The sequence below is a fragment of the Eulemur rufifrons genome, chromosome 20, assembly GCF_041146395.1.
Source record: "Eulemur rufifrons isolate Redbay chromosome 20, OSU_ERuf_1, whole genome shotgun sequence".
Classification (NCBI taxonomy): Eukaryota; Metazoa; Chordata; class Mammalia; order Primates; family Lemuridae; genus Eulemur; species Eulemur rufifrons.
Window position 1 is genome coordinate 22,888,248 of NC_091002.1, and position 26,016 is coordinate 22,914,263.

The following is a 26,016-nucleotide window of genomic DNA, read 5'->3' on the forward strand; positions in this document are numbered from 1 at the left end:
TGTATCCTGAGCTATGCTGAGTTAATGAAATGGGCACATTGTGGGTAGGGGCAGAGCACCATTCAGGCCAATTATGGAGGGCCCCCTGGAGGAGAGTGAATGGCCAAAAAAGTGCTTTTGGGGAAGGGGGACCCGGGACTCCAAGCCCTCTCTGCTCTCACTGTGACATTCTGAGAGGCCCTGGGGCTTTTGTAGATTCTACAAAATGTGGACCAAGTTCATCCTGTTCAAGAGAGCCAGGCCCTTGGCTGTCACCATTATCCCAGGGACAGAAGGTGGCTGCTGAGTTGAGTGATAAAAGCCGTGCAAGAGACATCATGGAAGCCAGTCAGCACTCTCATCCCTGCCCACCCTGAACCCCTTTCCCTCTGACCTCTCCCTAAGACCCTGCTTCATCCATCCTCCCCTCTCCCCAATACCTTCTTGGGCGTCTACTTCTCTGGCTGCGCCTCCTTGTCCAGCTTCTTTGTCCTGGTTTCACTTCTCCCTCCTGGACACTCTCTCCCTGGGTGACCTCATCCACCTCAGGCTTCAGCCCCTCATTTCCAGAAGAATGAGATTGGGCTCCAAATCTGGACTTCTGTCCCGCACGGCGGAGCTGGACTCATCACTTCTCCAAAACGGCCCTTCCTCCTGTGGCTTCATTTCAGTAAATACCTCTATCATCAACCCATCTTCTGCGAGACACCCCTGGCTCCGCCTCTCCTTTATGCTTCACATCCGACCAGCCGTAGGCCTAGGTCGATTGTAGCTCCTAAAAAGCTCCTGAATGAAGAATGAATGAATGCACGCACATAAACTGAGGGCGGGGCCGCGTCCCGACCATTAGCAACCATAGAGTCCTCCTGGAGGCTGGAGGTAGAGAGGCCGCATGCGTGGCTGGGTGCGCAGGCCCTCCCGGAAGTCTCCTGGGCGGAGGCGGAAACGGAAACATTTTCAGAGAGGCGAAGGGTCTGTTGTCGCGTGTGCAGTTTGCGGTTACTGGGTAAGTGGGTGTGAGGGGAGACCGGAAGGATCAGCTCCGGGCCTCAGGTCTGGAGGAGCGGGGGCTGGAGGATTCAGGGCCAGAGAGCCTGAAGGGCCCAGTGGGCGGGACTCAAGGCCTGAGAAGCCGAGAAGGGCGCGGTCGCCGCGGGGCCAAACGGGGGAAGAGGTCGGGTTACCTGGGAGGGGATCCACCGGCCCTGAACTCTCATTCCCTGCCTCGCGGCCCTCAGCCTCATGGCGGTCCGAGCGTCGTTCGAGAACAACTGTGAGATCGGCTGCTTTGCCAAACTCACCAACACTTACTGCCTGGTGGCCATCGGAGGATCAGAGAACTTTTACAGGTGCGGCGGGAGCCCGGGGGCTTGCGGTGGCGGGGAGGGGAGTTGGGAACTTCGACTGAGTGAGGGTACCGGTCCCTCAGCCTCGTGACCACCGACTCCATATCCCTATAGTGTGTTCGAGGGCGAACTCGCAGATACCATCCCCGTGGTACACGCATCCATCGCCGGCTGCCGCATCATCGGGCGCATGTGTGTGGGTAAGACAGGTTGAGGGCGCCGATGGAGGGAGTGGAGCCTCCAAGTACATTATTCATACCCTTGGAGGGGATCCGTAGTGACCTAAGAATTTCCAGGCTTTCATCCATTATCTCTGGGGACTGTAGAATCTCTGTGTTGGGTAGGACGCAGTCTTAAGTGTCAGCATATCGGGGGGCAACCTCTGACAAAGGCTTCTAAATAATGGTAATAACATTAATTGCTTTCACTCTTATTCTCATTCCTTCTTCACAAAGACACTGGGAGGTAGGGATTATTGGCTTAATTTGATTGATGAGGTAGCTGAGACTCAGCCTAAATGACTCACCAAGTTCCACACCTAGTTCCACACCTAGTTTAGAGGAGAATTTGTATCTCATCTCCCCCTGCCACTGTGGGCAAGTTGCTTCCTCCTCCTGAGCATCCATTTCTGCCTCTATAAAAAGGACTAGCTAAGATTCTGCGTCCTCCTACTCAGTTACATTTAAATCCTAAAGTCCCCTTACTACATCTCTATCCTACGTCCCTGCCTCTCAGCACTGTTGACTCTGACCAATGGTCCTTTCTTTAAGCTGCATCTGTCTCCTTGTTTGATCTGCCACTCCTTGTTACTTAGTGCTGTTCATTGAGGTCATATAGCAGTCTGATTGTTTTTTACTTTACTTTTTTTTTTTTTTTTTCCTTCTTTTTCGGTTTAAACATCCTGATCTCTAGCCATGCCCTTAGGACTTGAAGCAAGCTCTGACAGAACAAGGAAGAATGTAGCCTGGCCCTTGATGTATTTTATGGTGGTAGTAATTCGGAGTTCAGAAATTGAGTTGTAGCCTTGCAAAGATAGGCAGAGGTTTAGCCGTCGTAGTTGTCACGTGCATTTGTAGTTTGTTCATTCTTGTTGCTGTATATGTTTTGTGTAAGTATACCACAATGTATTCTTTCATTCTCTTGACAGTGTGCATTCGGGTAGTTTTCACTTTGGTGTGTTAGGAATAGTGCAGCTGTTTTTTTAGTGAACAGATGTATGTATTTCTGTTGGATATATAACTTGGGAGTGGAGTGGCAGAGCCACAGGTTATGTAACTATGCAATGTAGTAGATGATGCCAGATAATTATCTGAAGTGGTTGACCAATTCATACTCCTATGAGAGTGTACGAGAGTTTCAATTGCTCTCTATATCTTTACCAACACTTGACATTGATGGTCTTTTAAAAAGTTTAGCTGGTTTTGTAAACGTGTAGTGTTGGCTCAATTTTTTAGTTGCATAACGTGCAACTAATGCCAAGAGCCCTTCCTGTTAGTTCTACTGCCCCAGTTCATGATGGTAAAGTGGGCAAGGTTTTTTGGGACAGGCTCCTGGGCCATCTCTGGCCTGCCCAGTGGGACCCCTGGTCCCCTTGGATGTTGAATGGATCGTTGGGCTGGAGGACTGGGGTCTGGGCCTAAAGTTTTCCTGGGAAAGCTGACTGGGCTGGGCTTGGTTGTATCCTCAGTCCCTAGGGCCCCGCAGACATCTTGCAAATTCATTCATGGTCCATCTTTGCCCCATTTTCCAATTTGGGTCTTTCCAGGGAACAGGCATGGCCTCCTGGTGCCCAACAACACCACCGATCAGGAGCTGCAACATATTCGCAACTGCCTCCCAGACTCAGTGCAGATCCGGCGGGTAGAGGAGCGGCTCTCAGCCCTGGGCAATGTCACAACATGCAATGACTATGTGGCCTTGGTCCACCCAGACCTGGACAGGGTGAGGCAGCCCAACTTCACCCAAGAGTCATAGGACCATCCTACTCAGTGGTTAGCCACTGTTCTTTCCTAACAGGAAGGAATTGAGGGTATCTCTTTTCATATATGGCCTCTGGAATTTGAGGCACTCATTGGAATAATAATAGAAGCCTTCCATGGCGTAATCAGTGTCAGAAAGAAGCTGGGGAGGTTATTAATCCTCAGGATCCGAAAGTTTGACCCATCCAGTCCTGCAGCCTGGGCCAGGATAAATGATTGACAGTTGAACTTAATGACTGTGGGTTAGAAGGAAAAGGGTGACATGGAGACCAGCCTGCAGCAGTTCAGAGCATGCATAGATATTATGGGGCTCCAGAGCTGGCCTAAACTCTGCTATAAGCTGTACCCCCTCCTTTCTCTGGGTGAGGCTTTCATATGAGGTACATAGCAGAGAAATGAGGGGCTCAGGGAGCCAAGCTGGGGTGATTCTGGGCATGGAGAACTCTGGTTCTTTGGCCTGTAAGTTCTGGGCCCTGAATACAGTACCTTTGACTGACAGGAGACAGAAGAAATCCTGGCTGATGTGCTCAAAGTGGAGGTCTTCAGACAGACAGTGGCTGACCAAGTACTAGTGGGAAGTTACTGTGTCTTTAGCAATCAAGGAGGGCTGGTGCATCCCAAGACTTCAATTGAAGACCAGGATGAGCTTTCTTCTCTTCTTCAGGTCCCCCTTGTGGTAAGCATTCCTGTCCTCTGACCCCTGTTGCCTGCTGAGGCAGATCCCTTTGTCTAGTGTTCGGGAATCTGGGTCATTACCTGCCACAGTTTGGGATTGGTGTTGCAGGTCAGGGAGCAGGGTTTGGGGAGAATCCTCATCAGGGAAGGGAGAGACTTTGGTGCCATGACCCACAATGAGCCCATCTCTTGGCAGGCAGGCACTGTAAACCGAGGCAGTGAGGTGATTGCTGCTGGGATGGTAGTGAACGACTGGTGTGCCTTCTGTGGCCTGGACACAACCAGCACAGAACTGTCGGTGGTGGAGAGCGTCTTCAAGCTAAATGAAGCCCAGCCTAGCACCATAGCCACCAGCATGCGGGATTCCCTCATTGACAGGTATGTGTGTGTCAGGGAGCGGTGGGGGGGCGGTGGTGGTCTCTCTTCTGCCCAGGGCAGTGGGCTCACTTGACTTTTGAGGGTAGGGGGAAAAGATGCCATGTAGACTGGAAGGCATATTGTGTTTATACTGGTAGGTTCTCCTCGTATGAGAATGTATCTGCACACTGCTGAGCAGTCACAGGATACAGTCAGCAAATATTTCATGAGCATCTGCTAATCCTCATCTTTGAAGACTCATCTCAGTGTCCCCTATCTAGGCAAAGCTTCCCTATGGTTTTTCTTATTTCATCACTGACCACATTATTTTGCAGTTTTTGTTTGTCTGTGTATCAGTATCCTCAGCCAGCAACAGCCCAGGGCCTGAGAGAGAAGAGAGCTGTTTGCTGAGGGAAGGTGGGAAGGGTACTCTCAAACGCTGAAGAGACCCTAGTTGTTATAGGAGTGTTTTGACTGGTTGGGAGTGGGGAGTATTGCATCAAAATCATAATCTGGATTTTTTTTTTTTTTTTTAAGACAGTCTTGGCAGGGCGTGGTGGCTCACGCCTGTAATCCTAGCACTCTGGGAAGCCGAGGCAGGAGGATCGCTTGAGGTCAGGAGTTCGAGACCAGCTTGAGCAAGAGCGAGACCCCATCTCTACTAAAAATAGAAAGAAATGATCTGGGCAGCTAAAATTATATGTATAGAAAAAAGTCAGCCGGGCATGGTGGCGCATGCCTATAGTCCCAGCTACTTGGGAGGCTGAGACAGGATTGCTTAAGCCCAGGAGTTTGAGATTGCTATGAGCTTGACGTCACAGCACTCTAGTCAGGGCAACAAAGCGAGCCTCTATCTCAAAAAAAAAAAAAAAAAAAGACAGTCTCACTCTGTCATCCAGGCTAGAGTGCCGTGGCGTCAGCCTAGCTCACAGCAACGTCAAACTCCTGGGTTCGTCAGTTTGAGCCTCCTGCCTCAGCCTCCCAAGTAGCTGGGACTACAGGCGTGAGCCACCATGCCCAGCTAATTTTTTCTATTTTTAGTTGCCCAGCTAATTATTATCTATTTTTAGTAGAGCCGGGGGTCTCACTTTTGCTCAGGCTGATCTCAAGCTCTTGAGCTCAAGCGATCCTCCCACCTCAGCCTTGCAGAGTGCTAGGATTACAGGTGTGAGTCACCACGCCTGGTTTACAATCTGGATTTTTGTGGGTTAAGAAACAAAACAGGGAAGCGTGGCTTATGCCTGTAATCCCAGCACCTCTGGAGACCAAGGTGGGTGGATTGCTTGAGGCCAGGAGTTTGAGACCAGCCTGGGCAACACAGTGAGACCCTGTCTCTACAAAAAATTTAAAAATTAGCTGTGATGGTGGTATGTACCTGTAGTCGCAGCTAGTCAGGAGGCTGAGATGGGAGGATTGCTTGAGCCCAGGAATTTGAGGTCGGTGAGCTATGATTGTGCTGCTCCACTCCACGCCAGGCGAAACAGTGAGACCCTATTTCTAAAAAAAAAAGGGGGGGGGGAAGAAATATGTACTTTGGTTTTATAATCATGAACATGATTATTGCCTCCAGGAAGAATGTTTGTACTTATTTTTGCTGAGCAGATCTCTTTTTTTTTTTTTTTTTGAGATAGAGTCTCACTCTGTTGCCCTGAGTAGAGTGCCGTGGCGTCAGCCTAGCTCACTGCAACCTCAAACTCCTGAGCTCAAGGGATCCTCCTGCCTCAGCCTCCCAAGTAGCTGGGACTACAGGGGCACACGCCTGGCTGATTTTTTGTTTCCATTTTTAGTTGGCTGGCTAATTTTTTCTATTTTTAGTAGAGACAGGGTCTCACTCTTGCTCAGGCTAGTCTCAAACTCCTGCCTCAAGCGATCCTCCTGCCTTGGCCTCCCATAGTGCTAGGATTACAAGTGTGAGCCACCGCGCTGGCCGGCAGATCTCTTTTTCTGCCTGGTATTTGTGGCCTTTCATGTTTAGTTAGCACTAATAATTAGGGAGAGTTCTGGCCCCAGCCCTGGCATGGGAGCACTGTGGTCTGGGCACATCCCTTCCCCTTGTTGTACCCCCTTGTTCCCTTCTCTGATGTTCAGTGAACTTGTCCTCCGAGGCTTTGGTTTATGAACAATAACAGTTTGGATAAATTGTTGAGTGAGTTGACCCACCTGAGTGGGGAAGGAGTTACTTTCAGTCATTAAGCATTGAGAATTCTAGAGTAGACTGTGACTCATGGATGCAATCAAACCTGGAACCAGGATGGGGCTGGGTGGGGCTCTGAGTGTGGCTCTTCAGGGCGGAGCTAGAACAAAGGCTCAGGCGTGAGAGTGGAGGAAAGCACCTTGAGAGTGGAGGGTGAGGTGTGCTCTGTGCAACAGCTGCTGACAATGCTCTTTCCTCTCCCTGCAGCCTCACCTGAGTCACCTTCCATGTTCTGTGGGCTCCTGGCTCTGGACTTTGGCTGCCTCTCCATGCCCCACCCAGTCTGGACCAGATGCTGGCAGGGAGGTGGCAGAGAGCTCACTGGAACTGAGTGGCTGCGCATCCAGGCCCTTTTCAACCTGTGCCAAAATCCCGAATCCATTGTTGCTCCAAAAACCTGTTAATGTTTTTCTGGCTGTTAGGCCCTGTGGCTCCCGGATGAAGGTTCTGCTGTTTTGTGTCACCCCATTAAAGAACAGCTGCCTCTGGCCATTCTGAATGTGATGTTTGGGGGTCTCAGCCTGTGTGCAGTTTGTCCCAGGGTCCTGGGAATATTTGATGGGATGGACACACACTCCCCAGGTCCCCAATCTCCACACATGCATCCCCCTCTCCATCATCATCAGGATGGAAGGATACATCCTGGGCCAAGAGGAAGAAACACTCTCTACTGTAGTTCTTCCATATTTCACCCAACTTCTATCCCAGTGTTCTTTGGTCTTCAAAGGGTGAGAATCTGTTCCAGTTTTCCCCTGGGCTGGTATGAAGACCCTGTGAGAGCTGTGGGGCACCTGGCTTCGGGGCAGTCTTGCCTGACGCAAGATGGATGTTGGTTGCTGGTTCCCTTGCGTGCCTGGGCGAGGAAGTGGCCGCTTCTCAGGACCTGGAACGCCCGGGCGCCGGGTACTGCGGGCGACGCCGACAGGTCGGGGCTGCGCGCGGGGCGGGGCCTCGGGGCGCGGGGCGGGATTGGCCGGCCGTGTTCGTTGGGTCCCGCCCCTGGCCAACATGCCTAGTTTACACTGGGCGGCCGGAGGGCGAGTCGGTGCGTGGTGACGTCACCGCGCCGGCTCCTCCCAACGCTTGAGGCTGGCTCCGAGACACCGGCGGGTGCGGCTGCGCGAGGTGAGGGCTGGGCCGGGCTGGGCGGGGTGGGAAAGGGTTCCTAGTGGGGTTGCCTTGACCTAGGCCTGAAGGTTTTCTGTTCTCGCAGACTATGGGGGCTCAACAGAGCGGGGGCCAGGGCGTCCCGGAGCCCGCACAGCCACAGCCAGCGGCACCGGAGGGCCCGGAGCGACCCCGGCCTCAGCCTCAGCCCCAGCCCGAGCCCAGCCCGTGGGGCCCGCTGGACGACGTGCGCTTTCTCATTGCCTGCACCTCCTGGTACTGACTCCGGAGGATGCCTCCCGCCTGCTGCCTCCTGTCGTCCTTGCCCGCCTTGGCCCACGCCCCTGTGTCTATCTTACCGCCCCTCTCCCAGCCTCAGCGCTCTGGAGACCACAGAGAATTCGAAGAGGTCGCCGGGGACTGGAAGCCCCCGCGGAGAGGCCTCCGCAGCCTCTCCCCCAGCCTGCTTCCCAGCCTGCACCCAAACTCAGCTCAGACCTTCATGCACCCCCCTCATCCTCTTCAGCTCTCTGGGTCCTGGGGCATCCCTCCCTGTCACTGTCTTCCAGGACCAGGCCAGGGCTCCTGACCTCGTCTGCCTCTTATTGCTGACAGCCAAGCTTGTGCCTGTGTCCCAGGTCATGGCACCATGTGCCTTGACTTCAGAGATGCTCTTGCCACAGTGACCCTCCCCATACTCCTCCTGAGGGGGGATTGCTCCCCTATCTTGGATCCAAATGAGGCATCATCAGGCTGTATTCCTGGGACCCCAGTCACACTGGGCCTCCGGGGCCAGCCTTTTGGAGAGGAGGGATATCTGCTGGTCTGGCAGATGAGATTCGTGGGGCAGCTCCCAGACACCCGAGGGCACCCTGTTCTCCCAGAAGCTTCTTAAGCTCACTCATAGAACCCCATCTTTGTTCCCACGTCCCAGGAAAGTGACACACTCTGTATTTCTGTTTTATTTAGAAATGATTTAAAAAACATTATACAAAGGCTGATCAGTTTAAAATGTGACTGACACTGAAATGCTGTGATGTTCCCCAGGCTGAGGGGAAGCTGGGCTCTGGGGCCCCCAGTGCTTTGCCCCTCTGTCTATCTGCCCTGTCCTGGGGTGGTGGACAAACAGATGACAACAGGCAGGAGAATCTGAGATTGGAAGCCTCTAGGCTGAGCCCTCTCTGGGCCTGGCCCCACATCCCTCACGTCTGCAGCCTGGTCTGCCTGCCCCATCCCCTGCTCTTTCTCAGCTGGCCTAGGCAGTACCAGGAGCCAGCGGGGAGCCTGGCGGGAGGTGGGGGGTGCCTAGAGCTTTCAAGAAGTGAGAGCACCAACCTGAGGAGTGGAGAGGGACCAGCAAGGGAGGCCAGGAAGTGATGGATAGAGGAGACACTTCTCATCTCATCTCAGACCCTACAGGGTCCACAGATGGGGACATGAGACCCAGCCAGCCCACTGGATGGCCTGGGCAAGTAACAGAACCTCTCTGTGCTTCATCTGAGGGCATGATGAGAGTTACCTTCGGCCTCCCTGGGCCTACACGAGTTTCATGTGAGTGGACAGGTGTGAGCTAATAAAGTGCTTTGCAAAGTATAAAACACTGTACAAACCTATGAATCACTAATATCTCCGCAGTTGTTCCCTGCCTGCCCCAGGGAGCCTGCCCTTGGCCAAAATGAACAAATAAGGATGATGACAGGGGACACAGTGGACCCACATAGGCGCCTCTGGGACGAGAGATTTTGCTTGAGACAGCTCCCAGGGCAGCAGGAGTCCCTGTCTGTGCTACAGGCTAAGCCGACCCAAAGCCCAGGAGCCACAGGGTGGGGGTATGGCCCATGCAGGCTCAGAGGGCGGGGTGGCATCTGGGACCCTGCCAGCACCCTGAAGACTGCCTGACACCTCTTTTTGGCTTTGGCAGAGAGCCAGTGGGCATTGCTGAACCCATTGGTCTTGCCTAGGGCTCCTCAGTGACAAGCAGGACTACCTCTGCTGGACTGGGGCAAGGCAAGCTGAGCCCTGGGAACCCTGCCATAGACAGTGAAGGGTGGGCCAGACAAGGTCAAAAAGGGAGGCCCCTAAGCTTGGGGCTGCTACCAATTGGGGGTGCCCTTTAACCAAGAGCAGTGCAGGAAGATGGCCCCTTGAGCTGGGTCAGCCAGGGCTTGGCCTCAGGGTGGTTTCAGAGCACTCCAGAAGGCTGCCCTGGGCCCTTACTCCCAGGCCCTGCCAGTGTTGGCCCTATAGCCATCTCTGCCTCAACTAGTCAGGCTGAGCCCCAGGTCACAAGTGCCAGGCTGGGGCAGGGCTGGGGACAGAGCAAGTGGGGAGAGGGACAGGGATAATGGGAGGGAGTGGAGGATAGTCACAAACTTGGATCGGCCTCCAGAAATGGGGTCAGCTTCTGCCCCAGCTCTGTAGCCTCATGAGCAGGGACCGGCTCCTGGGGTGTCTGGGCGCTAGAGTGGCCTTAGCAGCACCTTGGTCCTTATCGCCTGGGGGAGGGCTGCCACACCGGCCTCATCACCAAGACAGTCACCTCTAGTTCACCTAACGCCTCAAGCAGCCTTTGCAAAATGGGACTTTAAACAGTAGTGACAGGACATTTAAATATTCACGATGTGACAGCTGGGTCCTTGTCAGACCCAGGTGGGCCACAGCCCTGCCTGCAGCATGTGACCCTAAGTCCTGGGTCTCGGAGGAGACCCTGACAAGTGGAACAGGTTTCCTGAGGGGTCTGCTGTAGGCCAGCAGGGGAAACCCAGGCTTGTTGCCCACTGTGTCAGCAGCAGGGGTCCTGTAGCCTTGGAGGACAGGGGTGGGGGTGGGGTGACATCTGACCAGCAGGTGTTGGCAAAAGGGGACTGGGACTGGTGGCATCTCCCAGTTGGGGGATGACAGCTAGTGCTGGCTTTCCACAGAGGGTGCTGGGTCCCAGCCAGGAAGACACCACAGGATGCAGTGACCATAGGGTCTCTCCTGGCATGGTCCCTGCCTCCTGGTGTGGCCTGGCTTACTCCCTTGAGTAGAGAGTAATTTACCCAGGACAGAAGACTGGCAGCTTGGAGCCAGGCACCCACCCTGGGGCACAGCCCCCATCGCTCCCTGCCCGACGCTCAGCCTAGGCCAATGCACCCACCACTTCAGCTGTATGACCCGGCCTGGGGCCCTGCTGGCCCCGGTGGGCAGTGGCCAGAGCTGCCCCTCAGACCCTGGTGAGTAAGGGCCTGGCTGGCCAGACCGAGTGGACAGAGAGGGCTCTGGGCTACTCACACCCACTCCTGGACTGGCCGCTTATAGTAGGTGACAGGCTGAGGGCCTGCCTTGTTCTTGAACTGGAAGATGGTGTAGACCAGCACCAGGATGCAGAGGGACAGGATGCAGGGGATGACCACGGCCACGGCGTTCACAGAGCCCGGCACATCGTTGATGGTCACCATGATGTCCACATCGTCCTGGGGCAGCCGCCGCTCCTTGCGCCTCTCGACCTCCTTCTGGTTGCAGCCCATCCAGTCACGCAGGATGTTGCGCGGGTAGCCTGGCTCCACGCTCAGTTTCTGGTTGTCAAACTTCCAGTAGTCCCGGCCTTTGTAGAAGTAGGTATAATCTGCAGAAATACGGCCCGGCATCACCTCTCCCAGACACTTCCAGGCACCTGCTCTGGCAGCGTGAGGGGGAGGGGACAGGGTGCTGGGGCAGTGAGGGGGTGTGGGCCGTGCTTGGCTGAATCAGGCCGGTAAACAGCACAGCTGCAGCTGCAGGGAGGGGCGACCGGGCCTGGAGTGGCCACCTGTTGTCTCAGAGGTCCTGAGAAACCACTGAGGGGCTTTAGGTAGAATTGGGACATGTTCAGTTTGTGCCACCCAGACAGGACCCTTCTCAGCCTGGGGTCACAGCTCTGTCACACTGTGCCCACAGGCCCCTTACGCAGGTCCTGTCAAGCACTGTCTCCCTAGTTCTAGGACCTCAGTCTGGCTCCTGCTTGAGCCAAGGGAGGCAGGGAGCAGGATTTCTCCTTTTGTTGACAGCAGACACTGCGTCTCTGTAATTATGAATTTTTTTGGCTTAACATACATCACTTCACAACACAGATGCAGGGTCTTTGGGACCATTGTGGGGGAGGGAGAAAGAGGTTTTTTAAATCTATGACACATTTCCCATGCTCCTCCTGGAGGCCTCGTGGCCACCAGCCCCCGCGGCTGCCATCAGGCAGCCCACCAGACCCAGGAGCTTCTGCGGAAGAGGAGCCAGGCAGCCCTGCCAATCTCTCCCTGAGCAGCCACCCAAGTCTCCAGCAACAGCGCCCACAGGGGACAAATCGGCTCATTCAAATGCTCCTCATTGGCTAGCTCTCCACCCTGGCTGGGACTTTCATTGGTCAAGGTCCTTGATGTCACTTGTTTCTGAGGCTCCCCCAAAAAGGAGACCACGTGCGTAAAGCATCAGGTACACAGCAGAGCCAGCAAATGGCAGCTTTGCCCCTGTAGCCACTGGCTTTCTTGCCAGTGACGCCTCCTCGGAGAGCCCCTCCCCAGCTGTCTCTAGCAGCCCCTCCTGCTCGTTGCTCTCTCACAGCATTTATTTCCCTTACAGCGTTTGTTGCCACCGTATTTGTTTTCTGCCACCAGACTGGGAGCTATGCAAGTCTTGTTCACTGCCACCTCCCCAGCCCCCATCACAGAAGCTGGCTCTCAGTAATTGTTATGCAGTGAATGAATGAATCCTGTCGTTCTATATAAACTGAAATGCACCAACAAGATGATGAGGATGATGAGGATGATAGCAGCTAAAACTTATATAGCATGGACCGTGTGCTAGGCATTATTGTAAGTGCTCTACATAATTTAGCTTATTTAGTCCTCACAAAGCCATTATATAAAGGTAGGTACCATTGTTATCCCCATTTTATAGATGAGCAAACTGAGACGTAAGAGGTGGAGGTAGTATGGGAACCCAGCTAACCTGGCTCCAGAGTCTGTGCTTTTGACCAGATCAAATATTTAGCAAACACTCATGGATGCCCACTCTGCACCTGGCCAGCCTGGCTCCTCTTCCTGAGAAGCTCCTAGTCTGGTGGGGAGACGGGCTGTGAGCGCCTGATGGCAGCCGTGGGGGCCGGTGGCCACCAGGCCTCCAGGAGGAGCATGGGACACAATCTCATAAATGAAAAAAACCTCTCTCTCCATCTTCCTGCCCTCAGGCTGCGTGAAAAGCTGCCTTTGAACCACCCATGTCCCTCAATGCTTTTCAGATCTGATAACTCGAGGAGCCCCTGGAGCGCATCTGAGGACCACTGTTTGAGAAATGCCTTCTGAAGGAATGAAGTCAGTCTATGAGAACATCTCTCAATTGTGAATCATTCTTGCAGATGGAAAACTGTGACTTGATCTACCGTATGGACATGGCTAGACACGAGGCAGGTGTCTGCCACCAGCTGGTTTCTCAAACCTGGATGCCCTGTGTGTCTGCCCGTGGCACAGATGAGAACCACCCAGAATCAGCTCCCCCAACCCCGCCAGCCCGGCCCCTACGTACAGCCTTCCTTGCTGATGAAGGCCCCCTGGGGGGCTTGCGGGATGCCCTTCCACACGGTGATGGGCTTGGGGTAGCCGGGGTCCGTGGCCCGCCGCTCCTCGCTGTAGCGCCAGTACCGCTCGCCTTTGAAAAAGTAGGTCTTGCCCACAGGCTCCCAGCGCAGAGCCGTGTCGATGCCTTCCCGGGGCAGACAGCTGCCCAGCTCACCCAGGCTGTGGGGGTACCCAGGCTCCACCGTCACCTCCTTAAACACCCAGTACTTGTCACCTGTGGCCAAGAGGAGCCCAGGGTCACCCTTCCGCCCTGACTCAGGGACAGAGGTGTGACTAGTGCTGCTTGCCAGCATCAGAGTGTGGGGGGACGAGAACCTGAGGCTGGCTTGATCCCCTTGGCCCTTGGCCAGGCAGAGCTTGGGGGCAGGACGCCAGAAGCCAGTCAGGGATTCTGGATGCCTTGCCCCGTGCCGCCCGGGCTCTGCACCCCGCCCACTTTCCATGCGACATGGGCCTCTCTCTGGTGATCTCGGCCACTCCCGTGACTTTGTGCACACTCCTACTCCCCCCACCTCCACCAGTGACACCAGCTCTGGGGCTCTCCTGTCCCAGACACCCTGACCCCCCGTGGCCTCCCAGAGCTCCTCATCTGCACCACAGCAGGGCTCCCTCCTCATCGCCTTCTGCCTCCCAGGTCCCCAACAGGGACCTTCATCTTCAACCCTTTCCTTCCTTCCTTCTCTCGGGAAGAGGCCTTCCGAGCCTCCTCGGAGCTCGCCTGGCCCTCCAGCATGGACGGTGCTCTCCCCCGCTCCAGGACCGCCTCAGACACTACCGCCCTGCCTCTGCCCTGCCGCGCGGCGCCCTATGGCTCTCTGCCTCGCAGAAACATTCAGTGAATTTCCAGCCTTGGCCTAATGGATCCGGACCACATTACGGCCTGGCAACCAAGCCTCTTCGGGATGCGCCCCCACGAGACCTTTCCAGGCCACTTCTCACAGCTCTCATGTGGCCGTCCGGTGGGTCTGCTAACCCTTTGGATGACCACGCATGTCCCACCACGGCTCCTTCACCCGGGCCGTCTGTCCCTCTGGAGTGCCCTCCTTGCTTCTCACTAACTAGCCGAATCTCACCCATCTTGGGCCTGGCCCAAGTCAGGATAATTGTCATGAAACAACCCAGCACGGTGCTGGGCACAGGATGGGCACCCTCTTCCCTCCCTCCCCTGACCTCTGCAGCCTGGGTGACCTCCCTCTGGGCTCATACAGTACTGACAGGATGGCCCTCCATGGAGCACTGAGTGCTCTTCAGCTGCCCATCCCACCCTCTGCTTCATGTCACCCCACCAACCTTGGCATATACAGACCTTCAGTAATCACTCCCTGACTTGATTTCCCCAGACTGTGCATCACCTGCCTGTGGGGATCTGTCCTGTTAAGAGGTCAGTGTCTCTTAGGGCTAGAAGGGTGGTTGCAGGGCATCTACCTCTTCCAGCCTAGATGGGAAAAAGGCTGTTCCAAGGAGGTCAGGGAACTGTTCCGGGTCCCACAGCACAGGCTGCATTACCTTTGAAGAAGACGAATCTTCCATCAGCCCTTTCGTAGGCTGCATCTATGCGGGCAGGCAGGCCCTTCCAGAACTGCTCGATCTGCATGGGGTAGCCCTCCTGCACCCGGTTATTGCGCAGGCGCCAGAACCAGCGATCCTGGGAGGAAAGTGGGGACAGAGAGGCGTGTCAGGCCCTGCCCCTGGACCCAGTGATCTCAGCCCTGGGGCTCAGGCCCCAGTCACCCCACACCTTCCCTGGGCCCAGCCTTGCAACCCTCCATGGGTCTGTCCATCTACTGCTTCTAACTTCCTAGCCCTGGGAGGAAGGCAGGGCGCCCCTGTGACCTTCTTCATTTGAGCCTCCCGATGGCTCTTGCTGCCTGGAGGCCATGAGACAGAGCAGACAGGCCTGGTGCGGGAGAGGAGGTGCGAGGGAGCTGCAGAGGGTGCCTCCCAGGCCTGGAGTGACCACGTGAGGGCAGCCAAGAGTCACTGACGTCAGCTGGGCCAGTTCTCAGCAAGGTGGCCAGCGAGACTGGGCAGAGCGCCCTCCCCGGGGCTGGCTCCAGCCAGCAGGGCGAGGACCTTGGGAAGCATGCTGTGGGAATTCCCTCAAGACCTGGGTGAATTTGGGTTCCTCTGCGGACAGCCGTGTGACCCAGGGTCTCACCTGCAAGTGCAGGCAGTAATGGAGGATCCAAAGAGAGACTCTAGGCAAAGTGCCCAGAACAGCATGGGGCACGCAGTCCATGTTGGATAAACGGCAGCTAAATAGGCCAAGAGTCCAATAAAAACCCCTCCTCTTCTAACTGGTGCCCTGTCCCCACCGCAGCCCTTGGCTGGGAGGCAATCTAGGCAAGGCCTGTGGCCTCCCAGGACCTCAGGTTTCTTATGTGTAAATGGAGATAAAACCTAGACTCGCCTATGAATGGTTCAGTTGGGAGAATCAAAGAAAAGTGGGTGCAGAAGAAGGAACGTGATTCATAAAAGATGGTACAAAAGCTAGTATTTTTAAAAGGTGTTTTACATAGCACTTTCGCATCCAGTTTTTTTAACCTTACTTTTCCCTTTGTGACTCTGCTAAGTCGATTTGAGATATACAGAGTCTTAAGAAAGGCCAAGTGACTGATTTAGAGCCACTCTGTGAGGGGCTGGACTGGGCCTGACCCACATCTGCTGCTTGCTCAGGGCCCAGAGCTTGCTGGGGAGGACTCCACGAGGGGCGTGAGGCAGCCCTCCTCACCCAGAGTGATGGACACGCGCCACCCAGATCCCCCTCAGCGGAGGGCTTACTGCCCCGGCGGTGGGGGTGTGGCCAGCAGGGAGTTTTCATCCTCTGGGGATGGTCTCAGCTTCAGGGAGCCTTCCTCAAGTTCATGCCCTTCCTCTATCCAATGACTGAGGCAGGGGGTATAAAGTTCCAGCCATCTGGGGCCCAACGTGGCATGACTCTGACAGGCCACTGTAGCCGCAGAGCTCCCTGCAGGGGTGGCGGAGTCCACGACAGGCCTACGTTGCTGCATAACTTCCCCCTCTGCCGGGTCCTGCTTCCTTCTCCTCCTTCCCACAGATGTTGATCCCAAAGGTACCCCCCAATCAAAATCCTATGTTCCACACACCCACGCGGAGTCTGCTCCCTGGGAACACAACCTACAGAGTGCCAGGCAGGCTGCCGCCCGGTTAGCTTGTGGCTGAAGTGACAGGCATAGGACAGAGATGAGAGGTAGCCTGGCCAGTAGCAGCCTCTCAGGCCCTGGTGGGATCTGGAGTCAGACTCAGCCAGCACCGACCCAGCCCCTACTCCAAGCCTGCCCTCTTCATAGCCGGGCACTCATTGGTCTTCACACCCCCTTTGATAGAGGAATGACTCCCCCAGCTTTCACATGGGGAAACTGAGGTCCAGAGAAGGGATGCAGCTTGCTCAAGGCCACAGAGCAGCAGCCAATCTCCAGCATTTCCCCAGCGTTAACCCCGGGAAGGTGCGGCACCACCAGTCTTTCCCCCGCCATCTTGGAAACAAGTTGATTCACTGGGCAGCACCAGGAAGAGACCCCGTGTCCTGGCCACTGGGCCAGCTCCCATGCGGGCCCCCCAGCAGCCTAATCCGTGGGGGGCGTGGGGCAGGGGAGAGTCAACCGGCCTCACCTTAAACACAAACATCTCGCCCCGGAAGAGGGCCACTGTGTTGAAGTTGCCGTCACAGATGTTGGGTTTGCTGCCTGGTGTGGATGGCCGGTCCCCGAGCGGTGGCCGAGGGGGCCTGGGCTGGCGCTCATGCTTCCTCTCTGACGGTGAGTGGATCCTGCGGACGGGGAGTGTGGGGAGTGGCCTCGTGGGCTCCAGAGGCTCCGCTGGGGGTCCTGGGGAGAGGGGCCACATCTTAGAGAGGGGCCAAGCCGTTCCCTGCCTCCCACGGCCACGGCCACATCATCCCCCAGGCAGTTCTGAGACAGGTCTGCCACATTCCACCTCCTGTCCCCCCTCCCCAGTGTAGCTCCCCAATCCTTGAGAAAATAGATGAAAACAGTCATTAGAAGGGAACTCACATCTTTCTACCCCAAACCTAGTATCTTCTCTTTTTTCTCTCCTGTTACAGAGCGAATGTGTCCTTTCTTAGGGTCATTGTCCCGTGCCCTCTTTCTCTGCCCCTCTTCACATACGCTGGCCCTGCTTTCTCACCCCTCTTCATTCTTTATCCCACCCCAAGGCAGCTTCTTCCCTGTCACCCACTCCAGCTGCTCCGTCAGGATCACCAGTGACCGCCATGTTGCCAAATCCAATCATGACTCGACTCAAACTTGGATGAGCATATAAATCACCTGGGGTTCTGGGTAAGGTGCAGATTATGACTTAGAGGGCCTGGGCTGGGGCCTGAGAGTCTGCATTTCTTCCAGTTCTAGGGTGATGCTGATGTTGCTGGTCTGAGGCCCACACTTTGAGCAGCAAGATCATGGAAACAGTTGCCTTGAGACACCCTCCTCTCTTTCCCGGGGCCCTGTGCTCTCTTGGTTTTCCTCCTTCCTTGTGGGCTGTTCCTCCTCAGCCTCCTTTGCTGGCCGCCTGTCCTCATCTGCCCTACACTAGAGGTTGGAGTGCCCCTGGGTCCTCTTCTCTCTCTACATTTTCATCCCTAGGTCTGTGTTTCTCAACTTGGGCTGCACATTAGGGTCACACAGGGAGCTTTTAAACTCTGTATGCTCGGGATCAGCCAGACCAACTAAAACCAGATCTCTGGGAGTGGCCTCCAAGGTGGCTCCAAAGGGCAGGCAAGGTGAGAACTGGTACTCTAGGTGGCCTCATCCAGCCTCACGGCTTTAAAGGCCTTCTGTATCAGAGCTGTCCGGTAGGACGTTCGGTGACGATGGAAATGTCCCTGATTTGCACCGTTCAGTACAGTGGCCTCTAGCCACAGCTGCGGGTGGCTACTGAGCACTTGAAATGAATGCCTAGTTCCTGGTGTGACTGAAGAATTGGAATTTTAATTTAATTTTAATTACTATAAACTTAAATTTCAATAGCCGCATGTGATTAGTGGTTACTGTATTAGACGCCAAAGATCCCAAATCAATATCCCAGCCCAGATTTTGGAGCTGCAGGTAAATCCTGTTGCCCTCACAATTATAAAAGCCAGAAACCTCGGGGTTATCCTTTACCCTCCCTCCTTTCCCTCACGCCCACATCTGATCTGTCCGCAGATCCTGTCCCTTCTACCTTTGAAACACCTTCTGGCACCTGCTGCCCCCACCCGGTCCCCTGCTGCCTCCCCTGTGCAGGTCGGGGCTCTGGGTGGGGCATCTTCTCCACAGGGACGCCTCCTCCCGTGCTGCAGCCTGGGCTGTGGGGGCCTGTGCTGTGTTAACAAGGCTTTGTGCAAATAAACTGGTTGTCTCATCGCACCTGACTTGAGCAGAACAGGAACTTCACATACCAGGGTGAACTGAGCTGGGAGGCCCTTCATACCTTATCCAGACAGCAGGAACTTCTCATTGTTTTCTTTTTTAAGAACAAAGCTCTGGTTACAATACTCATCACACTGTGGACCTCCCTGGCTAGAGGTGGGACTCTGAGGTGCTCAGTCACCATCTGGCGAAGGACGGAGGGGAGTGCAGGAGGTGAGGGGGAGGTGTGTGGAAGGGGGGGTGGGTAAAGAGGAGGGCGGGGGGGGGGTGCCCTGTCCTCGCTTTTGTCCTTCCCCATTACAGCTCAGACCCTCCGGAGTGTGCTGGGGGCAGCCTGTCCTCTCTGGCAAAGATGACGGAAGTCTATAAAGGTCGGCGCACAGAGACACAGCAGCAATGCGGAGGATGGCAGCGCCCCCCACCCCGCCCCGCCCCCGACAGGCAGGACGAGCAGGGACCCCCCGACACACACCATAGATCTTCTGGATGCCCTGGAGATCGTCCTGGGGCAGCTTGAAGTTGTGTGTCTCCATGTACTGGTAGAAGGGTGCCATGATGGCGCTGGGGTCGTTGGAGTGCTCCAGTCCCAGGGCGTGGCCCAGCTCGTGCACAGCCACCAGGAAGAGGTCGTTCCCTGCGGAGAGGGGCATGGGGAGGTGCCCAGGGCACCCACTTAGAGGTCAGTCAGTCAGCAGACACCGAGCACATGCCTTGTGCCAGGCCCTGTGCTGGACTCTGGGGACGCACGGAGAAATCAGACCCAACCCTGCTCTCCAGACCTCTGCACAGAGTGAGGCACAGTGTTCTGGGTGCTTCAGGGATGTCTACAAGGGTCGAGTGGGGATTGGGGGCGGGGAGTCATTTAAAGTTGGAGGAAGCAGTTCAGGGAAAGCGTCATAAAGGTGAGTCTTGAAAGATAAGAAGTGGGGAGGATGGATTCAGGGGGAGGAGAGGAAGGGGTGGGGGCGGCATTCCTGGCAGAGGGACTGCTATAAACATGCTCCACGGACGGGCAGTTTCCTTCCACTTGGCTCTGGAACAGAGCAGGAGGGGAGGGCAGAGCGGGATGAGGTCAGCCAGGCTGGCGAGCCGGGCTGTGATGCCACGCAGAGGAATTTGGACGCTTCTCGGCCAGTGGGGGCTTTAGCAGGGGTGGGGGTGGTGATAGGATGAAATCACTGTAGCTGCGGCTGGGGGAGGATTAGAGGGAACAAGCCCCGAGGCACGGGGAGCAGTGGGGTCAGTCTAGAGGCCCATCCTGGTCCCAGGTCCAGGTGCAAGTAGCGGGAAGAGAGTCACGGGCAGCAGCGGGAGCCCCAGGGGCAGGCAGGGCCTGGGCGGGGGCAGCTCTCAGGCAGGGGGACCTCAGCTCCAGAAGAGCTGAGCTATTGGCCAAGATCGAGGCCGTGGGTCAAGGGCGGGTGAAAACACCATCCAGGTAAAACTGAGGCAGCCGCACGGCTGGTGGTCACAAGCCTGGGCCCCCGAGTGTGGTGCCAGCGCTGCCAGCTCTTCCCCTGCAGCTTGGTGAATTTGGCCTGTGGGTCCACCTGAGCCTCAGTGTCCTCACTGGCATTCGTTGCCCCTTGAGCCCTGGCTCTTATGTCCTGGCCCTAAGGCGTGTCTCAGCCCGTTCCTGCCACCTCTGAGTCCAGGGAAGGTGCCAGGAGCCTAGGAGGTGGTCTGGAGTCCTATTGCCCACTCTGGCCCCAGCATCACTGGCAAAGTAGCCCTGTCCCAGCCCAGCCGGGGGCCTCAGAAGGGTCAGGTGGGGGTTGGCATTGTTTGGCCTTCCTGACTAAGGTCTTGGGAAAGTAGAACCCCCACGGGGGAGACCCAGGCCGCAGGAAGTGTGTGCCTGCAGTCCTACCGACACCACCGGTGTTGTCAGCGAAGCCTCCTTTGAGCAACAGAAAGGAAGGGGGATGGGCAAGATCAGCGCAAGGTTGGCCAAAAGCCTGGGGTGGCCTTCTGCTGGCGAAGGGCAAGCTGGCGCGAGAAGGCCAGGCCGCCCCCAGCTCCTTCCTCAGGTCCTGGTCCTCTGGCAGCAGGGAACGGTGAGCTCATCTCTGAGCTCCATCCCAAAGAAAGGCGGCTGCTAGCGCCAGCGGAAGGCAGCTTCGCTTCCTGGGGTCCAGTCCTGGCTCTGCTCCTGGCCCGTCCCATGAGCTGGGACAAGCTGTTCAGGGACTTTGTCTCCGGACCAGGCTCTTCCTCAGGAGCCATCCATGGGGATCTCAGCTGGGGACCGGGGAGCAGGGCTCTGAGCACCTGGGGAGGCTCTAAACCTTTGTCTACGGCCAGTGTCGACTACTCTCCTAGCCTCCCCGCCTGCGTCTGCAGAGGAGAGTGACCCCTTAAAGGAAAGAGGCCCATGGGTTGGGTCCAGGGACCCAAAGGAAGGGCAGAGCTGGGAGCCAGCCTTCTGCCGCAGAGAAACCCCAGAGGCCTCTGGGGGAGCTGGAAGCAGAGGGGCAGGGGCCTCCCCGAGCCTACCATAGGAGGGCCGAGGTGCGAGGAGGAGGGGCCCGCTGTGGAGAAGACCCCTGTGCTTCTCGAGCAGGAGGCTGTTAGGGGCTTCACTCCCCAAGAGCGTGAGAGGCAGGGAAGCGGAGTGGTCAGGAGTATAGTCTCTGGGAGCCACCCTGCCTGGCTTTGAATCCTAGCTCTGCCATGTCCTAGCAGTGTGACATTTAAAATCTCTTCCTCTGTAAGATGAAGGGAACAATGGCACCTTCATCATAAGAATGGGGGTGAAGATTAATGAGGCAAGGCATGTAGCGCGCTCATCCGCCTCCTGGCACAGAAGTATTGCTCTTCATTAGCAAGGTCATGTTGAGCTGTGAGGACCAGCACCCCTGATAGGGAGTGTTCCTGTCAGTCCCTGGGCCTCCAAGCAAGTCCCCAGTGGTCTCCTTGGCTACTCAAGGGGACCTTGTCTCTGCTCCATTCCCTTCTCTTAGGACCTCCATATATGGTGATTCCCATCTCAGGGACGCCCCCAGACCCCCAAGGGTTATAGCATTTCCTTTTGCCTCTGTTCTTCTGCCAGTGCTGTCCCCTGCACCTGGAATAACCTTACTCCTTCCAAGTTCAGCTCAGTGCCTCTCTTCCAGGAAGCCTTCCTTGGTTTCCCAGCCAGCAGGGCGTGCTCTCTCCTCTGCACTCTCTGGCATTGACTGCCTCCGCATTATCGCTGCAGTGCGCACTCTCATCCGCCCCGGGGCTGTGGGCTCCTCGAGGGCAAGCTTTGTGCTGGACAGGGTGAAGTGACAACACCCAGCATGGAACAATGCCAGGAGCTCAGTATTTTTGCAAGGGTGGTCCTTGGATCGCCTGCAGCAGAACCAACTGTTAAAAATGCAGGGTCCTGGGCCCCACCTGTCTCTGCCACTTTCCAACTAAATTTATTTTTCCTATTTATTCATTTTAATTTCTTTTTTGAGATGGGGTGTGTGTTGGGGGGGGGGTCTCACTATGTTGCCCAGGCTGGTCTTGAACTCCTGGCCTCAAGCAATCCTCCTACCTTGGCCTCCCAAGTAGCTGGGATTACAGGTGTGAGCCAGCTCAAGAAGTTCACTTTCCTCCCCTGTAAAATGGGGATTATAACTGCTGGCCTGCCTCCTGGGGTGGGGGGGGTCAGTGAGGTGAGTGTGGAGGGGCTCTGCTCTGTGAAGAACGGTCATGGCGACTCTTCCTGTCTTGTCGCCTCCCCTACACAGGAGCAGCGCAGGGCTGCGCTCCCTCCCAGCGGAGCTTAGTGACTATCTGCTGACTTACTTCATTGCTTGACTCATTTGAAAGAAATGAGGACAGAGGACACCTGAAAGTAGCCCCAGAAACAGGCTTAAAGGCCTGGTGGCCGAGCTCGCCCCTCCACACAGACCAGTTGGGCGGAGGGGGGTGGGGGTACGCAGAACCACCTTGGTGATCAGTGGTTCTCCGGGGAAGGAGGTTCTGATTGAGCAGGTTTGGATTGGCACGTGGGTGTGGGTAAGTAACTTTTTTTTAAGCCCCCAGGTGAATTATATAACGGTTGGGTTGAGCTGACACAACCTGAACCAAATGCTCGACCTTAACGTCACTAAAAGTGGGGCCACCTGCATGGTACGTGCTTCCCGATGCCATGACTAGGAAGTACCAGCACCAAAAACGTGAACCTGAATCGAGTCAGGCCTGTAGCTCTCATTAACAGTATGCAGGAATGATGGGGGAGAGAGACACGTTGAAAGTGAACCTGAATCTAGTCAGGCCAAATGACTGTCCTCGGGACACACGAGCCGTTTGTTCGACAGCTGTACGGAGGGACACGTGTTGGGGGGGGTGTTTCCAATTAAAAGCACTTTAAGAGACACGTCGGCCACGTGTGATGTGCGAACTCGTTTGGATCCTGAGTCAAGCAAACAACTGTAAAAGACGTTTTGGAGGTAATTCGGGGAAGGGAGCACAGACTGGGTATTAGGTTTTAGGAAATTGTTAATTTTGTTGGGTTCGATAATGATTTTGTGGTTATGTTAAAAGTAAGTCTATCTGTTAGGTGTATACCAATGTGTTTACAGGTGAAATGATATCATGTCAAGGATTTTCTTGGAAATACATCGGCCAAAAAATAAAAGCAGGGGTGGGTAGATGAAATAGGAACGGCACAATGTTGGCAGCTGCTGCAGCAGGTCGGGGGGACCTGGGGAATAACATCATTCTCCCTACTTTTGTGAGTTCGAAGTTTTTCATAATGATTAGGTAAAAAGAAAGCAGATCATCAAAAAGTTGCCGAGAAACTCCTCTCCCTCCCTTGCTGAGTCTACGTGGAGATTAGACGAGATAATATATAGATGTTCAATAAATCTTGGTTCCTTTCCTCTCATTCCAAAACCTGTCTTTGGGCGATTCGCTGCATTCCAGTTCGCCAGCCAGGGTCTATTGCTGAGTTGTGAGCTGGGTCCGGACAGATCATGTGTGCTTTTCCAGAGCAGAGCAAAGTCCTGATTCTTCTCCAAAGAAGACATTCGCCATCTTGGGATGGCTATCAGAACTGGCAGTTGTTCACCAAAGTCGGGGTGGGACAGATGCGAGGGGTGCTGGGATGGTGCCAGCCACAGGTCCCAGGTCTTTCCCACACACACCACCAGTTCCTGGGATTTGAGGGGCTGGGCCCAACGAGTTCTCCAGCAGCAAGTGGGTGTGTGAAGTGCACACCCCCAGTGCTGGGCAGAAAGGGAGCGTGGAGGGGTGGGAGTGTTTTCCCAGTGCCTTGTTTGGACAACAGCCTTTTGAAAAGTCATTTGTCTTTATCAGGGATATAACTAAAACCTTATCAGCTAACAGTGCCTGGCACATAACAGGGCCTCAGAAAGGTTAGTTTCCATCTGCTCACACCTTATCAGTTAGCACCGACAGCCATTCCAAAAATAAGACTGAGATAAAGAATAGGTACTCAGAAGGCCAGGAAACATTCAGGACATAGGGGAGAGACACCAGGGCAAAGGAAGTGGAGCTTGATAGGAAAGGGACAAAGAGAAATTTAACAGGTTGATAATTTTGCCCAGGCTGGGCCTTGGCCAAACCATCTCCTGAACCAACCTTTGCCAGATAACCCTGAGTTGCCAATCCCCGATCCAGGCAGTGATAGAAAGTGTCCTGGAAGAGGCGACCCCCATCTACAGACACCAGACGTGGCCTCTGAGGAAATGGGCCTTGCAGTGTCTGCACTCAGCCTGAAGCATCACTGAGGGCAGGAAAGAAGGATGCTCTGTGTTTCCCAAACTCGCTTGAGCTCCAGAGTCAGGATGTCCAGGAGTCGTCCCCGGGAACCGCGTTTATAACGAGAACTCCAGCTGGCTCTTATGATCAGGCAAGTTGGGGAAACTGGGAGTTCAGATAGTGTTTCTCAAGAAGATGATCACCGGTATCAGAAGCCCCTGGGGAATTTACTAGACCAATTGCAGATTTCCAGGCCCTACTCCAGACCCAGAGAATCAGAATAGCAAGAGGTTAGGAGCCTGGAATCTGCATTCTTAAAAATGGTTTCTAGGTGATTCTGCTGTGTCCTGCAGTTTGAGAACCATAGAAGCTTAGTGCGGTGGCTCCAGGGTCATAGTGCCCAGGTTCAAGGCCTGATTTCCCCATTCACCAACTATGGGACCTTAGGTAGGTTACTGAATGTTTCTCTATACCTCAGCTTACCGAGCTGTAAAATGAGGATAATAATATCTACCTATTATAATAATTTAATATTATTCTGTATTATACAATTCAATGACATATTCCTTAATATATAATTTAATTATTTAGTTTTGTTATATATTTTATATAATATAATAATTTCATGGAAAGCACTTGGCATGGGCCTTAGAACATTAGCATAACCACTAATTGTCATCTATTATAATTTTTTTTTTTTTTTTTTTTTTTGTGAGACAGAGTCTCACTCTGTTGCCCGGGCTAGAGTGCCGTGGCGTCAGCCTAGCTCACAGCAACCTCAAACTCCTGGGCTCAAAGGATCCTCCTGCCTCACCTCCCGAGTAGCTGGGACTACAGGTGTGCGCCACCATGCCCGGCTAATTTTTTCTATATATTTATTTTTAGATGTCCATATAATTTCTTTCTATTTTTAGTAGAGACGGGGTCTCGCTCTTGCTCAGGCTGGTCTCGAACTCCTGAGCTGAAACAATCCTCCTGCCTCGGCCTCCCAAAGTGCTAGGATTACAGGTGTGAGCCACCACATCTGGCCAAATTGTCATCTATTATAATCTAAAAGCCAGAATCCTCTGTCCCTTGTCCTCCAGACCCCTGCTGCATTTTCTTGGTACCTCTGCTCCAGCCTGCAGTAGAGTCTGCCTGTGACAGGGCTACTTAAATGCACACATCTCCCCCACTTGACACTGGACTGCAAGAGGGCAGAGAACGTGCCTTTTTTTTTTTTAACTGTTTGGCTCCCCTGGGCTTCGCAGGACTCTGCGTCATGTTACATTAGATTTGGAAGGGACCTTAGTGAGCACTGAATCTAGCCCCTCACTTTGCAGGTAGGGAGACTATGGGTGAATTATTTGTCCCTTGTCTCATAGCCAGGTAGTTGAACTGAGGTTTCAGCCCCAGCCACCTTCCACCATTTGAGCCCTGAACTCTTCATCTTAGATATGGGCATAATAATGTCCATTTGCCTATTATGTACTAAGCAAGTGCCTTGTGAGTGAACGTCAACGAGGAACTCTTTGGCAACCTGGATGATATTGTTACAATTGCTGCACAGAATTGACTCTCGCTCCATAAATATTCACTGAGTCATGGTGGTGCAGGCAAATCATCCAAGGATGCAAGATAATTATGGGGCCTGTTACCTGTGAAGTTGACATAAAGAAGAATGTTGGTCACATCATTTGTAAGAAGGGCTTTGACACTCTCATC

General features: G+C 54.6%; 3 protein-coding genes across 3 annotated transcripts in view; 2 read left to right on the forward strand and 1 right to left on the reverse strand.

The window, feature by feature from the left end:
• The first annotated feature begins 906 nt into the window (after positions 1 to 906).
• EIF6 (eukaryotic translation initiation factor 6) lies at positions 907 to 7,034 on the forward strand. Its single transcript, XM_069495707.1, has 7 exons — positions 907 to 985; positions 1,218 to 1,328; positions 1,440 to 1,525; positions 3,091 to 3,266; positions 3,804 to 3,980; positions 4,176 to 4,357; positions 6,738 to 7,034. The coding sequence occupies exons 2-7, from the start codon at positions 1,222 to 1,224 to the stop codon at positions 6,745 to 6,747; spliced, it is 738 nt and encodes a 245-aa protein (XP_069351808.1). The 5' UTR covers positions 907 to 985; positions 1,218 to 1,221; the 3' UTR covers positions 6,748 to 7,034.
• Positions 7,035 to 7,730: 696 nt separating this feature from the next.
• Positions 7,731 to 9,235, forward strand: MMP24OS (MMP24 opposite strand). Its single transcript, XM_069496037.1, has one exon. The coding sequence runs from the start codon at positions 7,747 to 7,749 to the stop codon at positions 7,918 to 7,920; it is 174 nt and encodes a 57-aa protein (XP_069352138.1). The 5' UTR covers positions 7,731 to 7,746; the 3' UTR covers positions 7,921 to 9,235.
• Positions 9,236 to 10,906: 1,671 nt separating this feature from the next.
• Positions 10,907 to 26,016, reverse strand: part of MMP24 (matrix metallopeptidase 24) — a 40,780-nt gene continuing 25,670 nt past the window's right edge. Inside the window, exons 5-9 of the mRNA XM_069496124.1 lie at positions 19,085 to 19,246; positions 16,859 to 17,073; positions 14,732 to 14,870; positions 13,173 to 13,439; positions 10,907 to 11,244 (exon numbers count right to left, since the gene is read on the reverse strand). Coding sequence (XP_069352225.1) covers positions 10,907 to 11,244; positions 13,173 to 13,439; positions 14,732 to 14,870; positions 16,859 to 17,073; positions 19,085 to 19,246 — 1,121 coding nt within the window. The remainder of the gene's footprint in view (positions 11,245 to 13,172; positions 13,440 to 14,731; positions 14,871 to 16,858; positions 17,074 to 19,084; positions 19,247 to 26,016) is intronic.

Excerpts from the sequence above, each read along its gene's own strand:
- EIF6 (XM_069495707.1), top strand. The coding sequence starts at position 1,222 with ATGGCGGTCCGAGCGTCGTTCGAGAACAACTGTGAGATCGGCTGCTTT. Across the intron at positions 1,329-1,439 it reads GGATCAGAGAACTTTTACAG|TGTGTTCGAGGGCGAACTCG; the intron begins GTGCGGCGGGAG and ends ATATCCCTATAG. Across the intron at positions 3,267-3,803 it reads TCCACCCAGACCTGGACAGG|GAGACAGAAGAAATCCTGGC; the intron begins GTGAGGCAGCCC and ends TTTGACTGACAG.
- MMP24OS (XM_069496037.1), top strand. The coding sequence starts at position 7,747 with ATGGGGGCTCAACAGAGCGGGGGCCAGGGCGTCCCGGAGCCCGCACAG.